The 9852-nt window shown below is 46.2% G+C and overlaps 1 protein-coding gene and 1 long non-coding RNA gene across 4 annotated transcripts in view; one reads left to right on the plus strand and one right to left on the minus strand.

The window, feature by feature from the left end:
- BIN2 (bridging integrator 2) overlaps positions 1 to 4747 on the plus strand; it is a 29693-nt gene extending 24946 nt beyond the window's left edge. For 2 of the 3 annotated variants that reach the window (XM_046659064.1, XM_046659082.1), the window contains exons 11-13: positions 1233 to 1313; positions 3379 to 3453; positions 4262 to 4747. In XM_046659064.1, the coding sequence (XP_046515020.1) occupies positions 1233 to 1313; positions 3379 to 3453; positions 4262 to 4291 (186 nt within the window). In that variant the 3' untranslated portion in view covers positions 4292 to 4747. Of the gene's footprint in view, positions 1 to 1232; positions 1314 to 3378; positions 3454 to 3934 lie in introns of all 3 variants that reach the window. The other variant, XM_046659074.1, reaches the window with a different exon arrangement.
- LOC124238314 (uncharacterized) lies at positions 514 to 9806 on the minus strand. Its single transcript, XR_006888281.1, has 3 exons — positions 8778 to 9806; positions 4682 to 4822; positions 514 to 1262 (listed from the first exon to the last, which is right to left on the minus strand). It is a non-coding gene; the product is annotated as an uncharacterized LOC124238314 (long non-coding RNA).
- Between the last annotated feature and the right edge of the window lie 46 nt (positions 9807 to 9852).

Below are 9852 nucleotides of genomic sequence, written 5' to 3' on the forward strand. Positions count from 1 at the left end.
AAAAGGATGGTCTTTTGAAAGGTGAGAATATGTTTGAGAAAAGGATTGTGTTAAAACATAGACACAGATCTCCCGGGGAGCACCCAGTTCTGTGAAGGATCTGGATATCAAGTCACATTCTATTCAAATTATGTGGAAAGGCTACAATATAGAAGAGAGATTTGACTTGTTCCGTAGGACTACTGAGGGCAGAACTAGGCCCTATGTGTAAAGATTTGTTTTTTAAAGCACATTTTGGATCAATACATGAGGAACTTGCAGCAATTAGCTATGTTAAAAAAATGGTATGGAGGGGCTGGCCCAGTGGCATAGTGGTTAATTTCGTGGACTCTGCTTTGGTGGCCTGGGGTTCACAGGTTCAGATCCCGGGCGTGGACCTACACACCACTCATCAAGCCACGCTGTGGTGGCATCCCACATACAAAATAGAGGAAGATTAGCATAGATGTCAGCTCAGGGAAAACCTTCCTCAAGCAAAAAGAGGAAAATTGGCAACAGATGTTAGCTCAGGGACAAGCTTCCTCACACACACACAAAAATGGTATGGAAAAAAATTTTTTTAGATATAGGGGAAAGGGTATACAAGGAGCTTCCAAAAACTAAAATGGGATGGGCCACCTTGGGAAATAGTTCTCCTTCCTTGGTGTTAAAAGCCAGGGCTGTGAGATCAACTGTCAGGTGCACTGTAGAGAGGATCATGGTAAGACATCTGACTCAGTGGCATCAGGATTCATCCATTCATTCCACAATTACTTATCGAGCCTGCACTATGTGCCAGGCACCTTCCTAGGAAGGGGAGTATCACAGTGAACAAAACAGGAAATTCTCTGCCTTCCTGCAGCTTACATTCTAGTGGTGGGGGCGCGGGGGGAAGGATAGACAAGAAACAGAATAAATAAGTAAAATTATAATGTAGTGGCAATAAGAGATATGGAGAAAAATTAAGTAGGGGAAGGCACAGGGAGTGGGGCCTGAATTGCAATTTTAAACAGAGTGGTCAGAGAAGGTGGCGTTGGGCAATGAAAGAGGCCAGGGCATGAGCCGTGTGGATATCTGGGATGTCTGGTACCCCTCAGATCACAGCACGCTACTACCTATGCCTAACTGAAGGTTGACCAGCTTACCGTGGGAGCCTCCTGTTATCTGAGAGGTGCTAACCTGGACAGAGAGCGCAAGGGTGGCATCGGGGTGTGAGGGTGCAGGACTTCTACATTGTACACTTTGATCCACAGGTGTTTTCAGAGTCTGGCAAGACAGGGAAGCTGGAAGGCAAAGAAGAGAACAATGAGCTTACGTCAGCTGACTCCCCTCAGGTACTAAAATCCAAGTCATCACCATTGTTACGCCCTCAGTCTTGATTCACATGAGGTGCTGGAGGGCCTAACAGAGCACCATGTAGCTCTCTCGCTTGGCTCTTCCTAGTCTGCGGTAGCTATGCAGATTGAGAGAGACGCAGGGCATGTGGGTAGTGAATAAGCAAGAGTTAAGGTAGGATTTTGAGGAGGGAAAGTGTAGCCACTTCTCACTTTTCTGCACTGAAAAAAGCAACTCAATGGTGTGGAAAATCCAAAATTAATTTAAAATTGACTTTGTAATATATTATATGATTTTAGCATGGAGACAGCGACAGAGTGATCTTCTGTTTGACTCTGGGGAATAGTAACATAGGTTTGCATCCTTGGGGTCATCTTACTGAAGGGGAGATTTTGGGGACCAAGATGCTGTCTGACTATTTTGAGGAACAGGCTATTAACTCTCTCCTCCTTGGGAAACAGATACAGGACACAACCTCCTTTCCCCTGTATACCTCCTTATATTTGAGATTTATAGTGCTTCCTTACTCCTATCCTCTCTTGTGGGATTGCTTTTGGTCATTGGCTAAGGAGGTGTATTTTTCCTATGGAATTAAGCAACGAGAACATCCTAGACCCTAGCCTACCAGGGTCATCAGTCCTCTGAAGCCTATGTTCTACAAGATCTGTTCATTTCCTTGCAAATGCATCATAAATCATAGTTTTTCTCAAGCAGAATTATGGACATATCACATATAAAAATGGGTAAATAAAATGTTAACCGCTGGGGCTGGCCTGGTGGCACAGCAGTTAAGTTTGCACATTCTGCTTTGGTGGCCTGGGGTTCCCTGGTTCGGATCCCAGGTGCGGACATACACACCGTTTGGCAAGCCATGCTGTGGCAGGCGTCCCACATATAAAGTAGAGGAAGATGGGCATGGATATTAGCTCAGAGCCAGTCTTCCTCAGCAATAAAGAGGAAGATTGGCAGCAGACGTTAGCTCAGGGCTAATCTTCCTAACAAAAAGGGTAACCACAAGAAAATCTGTTCTTGCTCAGCCTTTGAATCACCTGACAGAGAATGAAGGTTTGAGAACCTTCTGGGAGGTAGTACTATCTTTGAGGAAATTCATGGCCTGGAATTGCAGGAGGGAGTAAGAAGAAGGAAAATTTCCTTAAAGGAGAAATGTAGAATTTCAAGTGGCTGTCATACTATTTGAAATTGGTTCTACTTTAAAAGGGTGAATTTTATAGTATGTGAATTAAATTTCAATTTTAAAAAATTTTAAAAAATAGGGGCCAGCCCCGTGGCCGAGTGGTTAAGTTCACGCGCTCTGCTTCAGTGGCCCAGGGTTTCACCGGTTCAGATCCTGGGCACAGACATGGCATCGCTCATCAAGCCATGCTGAGGCGGCGTCCCATATGCCACAACTAGAAGGACTCACAATTAAAAATACACAACTGTGTACCAGGGGGCTTTGGGAAGAAAAAGGAAACATAAAATCTTTAAAAAAAAAATAAATTCACTCTAAACCTTCGAGTGCCAAGGTCTTCTCCTGGGTTAGCAGCTCCTAGACAGGGCTTCCCACACCTTGGGTTCCCATCTTGAACCTAGAACTTTTCCCAAAGAAACCATTACGCCACTTGCCTCTCCTAACTGCCGTGGGTTAGGATCATCTAAGTGTGAGAGCTGCAGTGTGTTCTTGAGGAGGGTTAGTGTAAAAGTGGTAGGTAGTGGTTTTATGACCTCTGTCATACCCTCACAGACTCCCACATAGATATACGTACAGATGCATGTCACACAAATCACACAGTGTCTGATCATGGACACAGCTGTGGAGTCCAAAGACCTCATTTCCTGTCCCAGCAAGTCATTTTTCCCTTTAAATCTTGGTTTCTTAATCTGTCAAAGAGAATGACAAGTAAAGCCTTCCCTGATGCCTTCAGGCTATAGTGCAACTACATCGGATGTTTGCCCTTGGTGTTGTCTGTGACCCTTGTAAAGTGTCAGGCGCAGAAGCCCCTTTGAGCTGAGAGGCTGTGGGGGTTGAGCCACCTCTTACTGGCAGAACTCTTCTTTTTGTAGAGCCAAGATCTTCAGCTTCATGTGTCTGCAGTTCCAGAAGAGAGCAACGCCATAGCACCTGAGCCTCAAGAAGAGGTAAGGAGGCCGGACACACAGAACAGGATGGGTGGTAAGATTGGGCATTGGGGGTGGAGAGAGGTTTGTTACAGGCTAGGATCCTTACCGTGGGCTACAAGGGGAACCCAGCAGTGCTCTACCCTTAGGGCAAAGCGAAGCAGGTGGGAGCCAGAGGAACCAAGGGTAAACTAGGACTTTGTGGGGGTTTTGTGCTCATTTCCCAACACTTGGCCTTGAACCTCTTGACCTCTCACCATAGCCCTATCTCCTAAGTATTTATTTAGTTATATCTGGACTTATTTGTTTCAAAAAGGAGTTAAGATATACAAAAGGCATACAAAAAGGTAAATACATATATACACACACACACAAAATAGAGCAAAATAACTCAGAAGTATATTAGTGACAGTGACGTAAAGTGGAGCCATGAATTAGGCAAGTACAAAAATGTATTCTATAAAGTAAACTTACTAAGGGCGGACCACAAAATTGGTTTCAGACTTTCTAATATCCAAGAAGAGGAAAAGCTGATCAGTTCACCCAATTCATGATGCCCATTCCTTAAGAGAACAACAACTCCTGCTACTAAGATGGAAATGAAATTTCTCCTGTGAATCCTCATAAAGAGATGGTGAATGATGTAACGAACAGTACCTGCAGCAAGTCTTTGCAATAATCGCAAACACCAGTTTCACATCGCCTCCCTCAGTAGAGGCTGGTGGATACATGAAATATAACTCGATAGAAGCAAACTGAGTTTCTACCCTCGTTGAGTGGTTAGTGGGAGGGCAGGTCAGCATCTAAGGCAATCATGTTTATTTTCCAGGTATCTACAATGCAAAATACACACCTCTGAAGAAGAACTGCCAAGACCTCCCCACACACACCTCCCCAGAGAAGCTCATTGGCTAGAGGGTGTATAGGTCAGAGGGACTGAAGATCCAGCATTCACTTCTAGGTTCCCAAACAATCTGAATGCTAGTGGTCCCTAACGACCTGGCATTAATGGAGGCTGAGGAGCAGACTTGGGGGGGGAGGGACGCAGGCTTGGGACAAGACACCGTTAGACTCAGGGAATATTTAATGCAGGTTTTAGTATTGTTAGAATAGTAAGACTTTATATATTAATTAAAGTGGGGCTAAAATGGCTATAAAAAGCAAAAGCATCTGTAGACACAGACAGTTGTCCACACAGAGACACACACCACACATAACTCAGAGAATAGTGAACAAATCTTTGACTTACCACTCATTTTGCAAGACTTAAAGAACAGATTTTCAGATTGTTGAATAAACTGTTATTCTACGTGTGGATTCTTTGTTTGACACGGGGAATTGTTCCAGCCCAGCACACTGTTCTCCACTGAGGCAAGGTTATTGATTCTACCTGAGGTTCAGAAAGCGTTAGTCACATCCCTGACCCCTAGACCACCCTACCTCCTGGCTTAACTCTCAGATGATGCCAGGGGCTTCTCTCCTCAATCGAGATGCTTTACCGCATGTCCCCCATCTCGTTGGTTAATAAGCAAATACCCCTAGAAAGAGCTTACATTTTAGAGCTGTATCTAGTGTTTACAATCTGGTTTACAATCTGGTGTAAATAAGGATCTGAGCAGGATGGAAGAAATGGAACTCCAAGGGAAGGGAAAGCATACAAAGTATGATAATATAATAGAAATGGCATGGAATTTGGAGTCAGAAGTCCTGGATTCAAGGCCTATCATTTGCTTCTGTGAAAACATTAAAACCTAACTTTAAAATCCTATCATCCTGATAAACACACATCACATGCAAATGGTCATCCACCTTTGCGTTTATTTCTAGGGGTGATGGACAGTGTCAGCATTCATTCGGTCATTCGACAAGCACTTACCGAGTGCCTGCTCTGTGCCACGCAGAGAGATATATGAGAAACAGAGAAATAATGATGAGGGAAAAAAGTAAGAACTTTATGGAGACAGAATATTGAGCAGGGAACAGAATGGGCAGGATTTAGCAGTGGCTTAGAAGACATGATGAACACTGAAGTTTTCAGGAATTATTCTAGGTTAGGCTTCAGAGACTGGAATTTGGTGGTGCCATTCCCTGAAATTGTGACTACAGGAGGAAGTGCATCGTGTGGGTTCTTTGGTTGCAAGCAACAAACTGACACAATTAAGCAATAAAGCATATGCTGAAGGCTATTAGGCAGCTCATAGAATGGAAAGAACAGCCAAGCTGCAGAAAGGACAAGAATCAGCCCACAGAGGTCTGTAGCAGGAATGTATGGACTGCCCCTCTAGGCACTTGTCATTGCAAGACTCAGCTCCAGCCACCCGCTGCTCTCCAGATCCAGATTCCCTGGAGAAGGAATCTAGCCCAGTTTGGGCGGCGGCGGCGGGGGGGGGGGGGGGGGGGGGGGGGGGGGGGGGGGCATGTTAGTGTCTACAATGACGGGAAGACCAGTGGGGGTGGTGGGAAGGAGAGTGGATTACAAAGAATCAGGAGGAAACTTGAGGTGCTGGAAATATTCATGGTTTTGATTGTGGTAATGGTTTAATGGGGATGTATGCATGTGTCAAACTGGTCAAATTGTACACTTTATGTGCAGTTTCCTGCGCGTCCCATACAAACATTGGACACGGAGTTTGAGAACTTGTAGGACTTTCCAGTAGATGTGTCTGTTAGGGAAGTAACATGTTTGTATTTAGGAGTCATTTTTCTCAGATCTGATCCTGTTAACTCTTTTATTTGAAAACCTTCAAAGGATCTCCACTGCTGTAATGGAGAGGAGGTTGCATGCCCCCCTGGCTATTTTAATACTTCTTCTCGAAGGCAGCCCACTCCCTTGGCACTCACAATCACTGCTGGGAGTGATGATCCGGGGCTATTGGAAGGTGAGGGAAATGCTGGGACTACAGGCCTCTTGCTGCCCGAGGCCCTCCATGACCTACTTGGAATGCTCCTCCCACATTCATCTGGCAAAACCCGGTTCAGGCCTTTTTCCTGCAGGGCTTTCCCCGACCCTCATCTCCTAGGAAACATCCTCTTCGAGGAGGGCGACAAGCACCCAACAGGCAAAACTGAAGTGGAAAAATTTACTAAATTGAGGGGTTGATACTTTATTTGCATATGGCTCTACTGGAGGCTCCAGGAAGGCAGGGGAAAGGGCCAGTATGCTGGGCATGAGTAATAATTTTGCTTACCTATGGTAGGCAGTCCCAGCTAGGAAGCAACCTGTTTCTCCTGATTTACAAAATGGTAAGGTTGGCCAGGGGAAAGGCTAGGACTTAGAAGACTGCCATCTTGGCAGTGACACAAGAAGGGGCTGATAGCCAGTATAACTGGGTGAAGATGAATATTTCTTACCCCTGTCCAGGACTCCTGGAGGTATGTTGACAAAAGGATAGCTGCTCCAGTTTCTGAGCTTCAGCATTCAATCCTTGGAGAACACTGGTAGCTCACCACCATATGAGCTTCATTCATCATCTGTTTTTTGTGTGCCCTCGAGTCAATTCCGACTCCTAGCGACCCTGTGTACAGCAGAGTGGAAGCCTGCCTGGTCTTTTTTGCACCATCCTCTCACTTCTGACGCTATATCAGATAACGCCCCACTGCTATTCACAGGGTTTTCATGGCCAATTTTTCGGAAGTGAGTGGCCAGGTCCTTCTTCCTAGTCTGTCTTAGTCTAGAAGCTTCACTAAAACCTGTCCATCATGGGTGACCCTGCTCGTATCGCTTTCAGCATCACAGCAACACGAAGCTGCCTCAGTACCACAACTCAGATGGGCAGTGTGGTTCCCTGACCGGGAAATGAACCCCGAGTGGAGAATGCCAAATCTTAACCACTAGACCACCAGGGCTGGCAGCAAGATGAATATAAGTTAATAAAAAGGTCAGCCTAGCCAGTCCTCAGATAAAAGAATATCCAAGAGAAATGGAAATTCAAATTCTAAGGGTTAAATTCTAAAAGTGGACAATTGCTTGCATTTACTGACAAGCTAACCAAGAATTCCAGAAAAGGCTGAGATTTTTCTTGTATCCTGGTCGATCTCTCCCAGAGCTTATTCCATTAGGCATTGAAGACTGTTAGACCCACCGACTCTCAGAGACCATCCAGCCCAGCTGACTGCTGATTTGCTGTTACTTTTTCACAATTTAATTTGATGGTTAATAGTCTCTCACAAGCATCTTGTTTTTCCTTTAAAATGTAAGGTTTGCTAGCACATGATTTTATCCCTATAGACACATACTATTCATTTTAAAATAGTAAACATGCAGAAAAATAGGCTCCAATATGCACATGCTCGGCACCAAATTTAGCGTAAAATAAGCAATACTGTAAACAGTATGTACTCTGCTCTTTGATGTATCCCACATATTCTGAATGTTTCTGGTGTTCTCTGAACATCTTACCTGGTCTGTCAGTATTGTCCTTCACATTTCTGGAAGGCAGGGACTAGGTGATGTTCTTGCCATTAATTGTCCATAGAGATGGATACACATAGATGAGCCAGCCCTGGTCTAGTACTTAAAATTCGGGGCTCTCATCGCCATGGCCCGGGTTCATTTCCTGTCAGGGAACCACACCCCCATCTGTCGGTTGTCATACTGTGGTGGCTGCAGGTTGCTGTGATGCTGAAAGCTATGCCACCGCTATCTCAAATACCAGGAGAGTCATGGTGGACAGGTTTTAGCGGACCTTCTAGAGTAAACAGACTAGGAAGAAGGACCTGGCCACCCCTTCCCAGAAAATTGGGCATGAAAATCTGTGAAAAGCAGCAGAGCATTGTCTGAAGTGCTGGAAGGTGAGAGGATGTCGCAAAAAGAGCAGGCAGAGTTCAGCTCTGATGTACAGAGGGGCAGTAGGAGTCAACTGTCGGCACTAACAACCGATACGTCTTGGCTACATGTCCTTTCCTTTGCCTTTCTTGGTTGGATTCGCAGTTTCCAACACATGGGCTTTCTTTTTCCTTACTGATAACTGCTATGCCTTTAAAAATATATTTAAATAAAACGAATTTCATCAAATTCTTCTGTTTTTTTTTTCCTCTGTTTTTTACCAACCAAATAACATCTTTAGGAATGAAAGCCTTGCTTGTTTTGTCTTTTTTTCTCACACATGCCTCTATCCTCTGAGACTTTCTCTTTCATTCTTTGTTCCTCCCAAATGAACATGCATAAAACCTGTCCCTCTATCGATCTATATAAATATTGGTTCCCAAACTTAAAGAACTCCTCACAGGACTAAGAAGTAAGCCCAGAAGCCTGTACCACTGGGATGGGAGGCAGAATAACCACAAGAGTTCTAACCCTAAGAAGAATTGAAGATAAGGATAGGTAGCATTTATTGAGCACTTACCGTGTGCCAGGTAAGGTTCTAATGCTTCAGATGTATTAACTCATTCCCACCCCCGCAGTAACTCTGACACAGGTGTTGCCCCAGAGGAATGAAACCAGTGATTTGTCCAAGGTCAATAGCAGAGCAATTCCAGAGCCCACGTTAAACTATTACATCCTTAGTCATTGAGTTCCTCATTAGTTTGGGAACATTTCCTGCCACCAAGAAGCAAGTCAAGAGGTGGCTATAGTATGGCATTGATTAATAGTTAAATTGAGGCATTCACCAAGTGCTAGAATCGTGGCTATGAAATGGCTGCGCAGGCATTGTTACTTTCAGTGCCCCATTCAGGGATGAGGGCAGAGACTTAGAGACGTTAAATATTTTGCCCAAAGTCACACAATTAACAAGCCGCGGAGGTGGGACTGTTTGACTCCAAAGTCCACGACGCCCTTAACCTCTGCTCCACACTGTCCCAGATGCATGTGAGTCAGGGAAGATCTGGGTGGGGAAACTCTCCCATCCCCACTTCCTCTCCCTGCCTCCCGGCCGGACAGTGCCCACAAAGTCAGCTTACGTCCCGAACTTCTGGACACAGACCTATTTACGTAAAAGAGAGGCAAACGCAAGGAAATGTAACTTCCCGCATTTGCTGAAAGTTCACAGAACGTCAGTCGCGGGGAGAGCGAACCGATCCCAGTCAGCCCCGGGTTCAGATCCCCTGCCCTGTGGAGCCTCGGGGCGAGGGAGGAAGCGGCTCCGGATGGAGAGTAGAGTGACAATCGCTGAAGGAAAGGCAGCTCTTCCTCCCGGGGGAGCAGAGGCGGCCCGGCGGCAGAGGGAACCTGCAGAGGGCGGTTTCTCTCCTCTTTTCCTGTCCCACCCAGTCGGCCGGCCCCCAACCCCCACGCCCGGCCGGCCTCTGCCAGCTGCGCTCGTCTCCGCGGCGTCCTGGGCTCGGCGTCCCTCCGAGGGTCCCCGCGAGGCGCCCCCGCGCCCGTCCCCGGCGAGCTCCGGAGCGGCGCCCACGTCCCCGCGGCCCGTCCGACTGGTAAGGTGAGCGCGCGGGGAGGGGACGCGCCGGGGGGCCGGGCCG

The sequence above is a fragment of the Equus quagga genome, chromosome 1, assembly GCF_021613505.1.
Source record: "Equus quagga isolate Etosha38 chromosome 1, UCLA_HA_Equagga_1.0, whole genome shotgun sequence".
Classification (NCBI taxonomy): domain Eukaryota; kingdom Metazoa; phylum Chordata; class Mammalia; order Perissodactyla; family Equidae; genus Equus; species Equus quagga.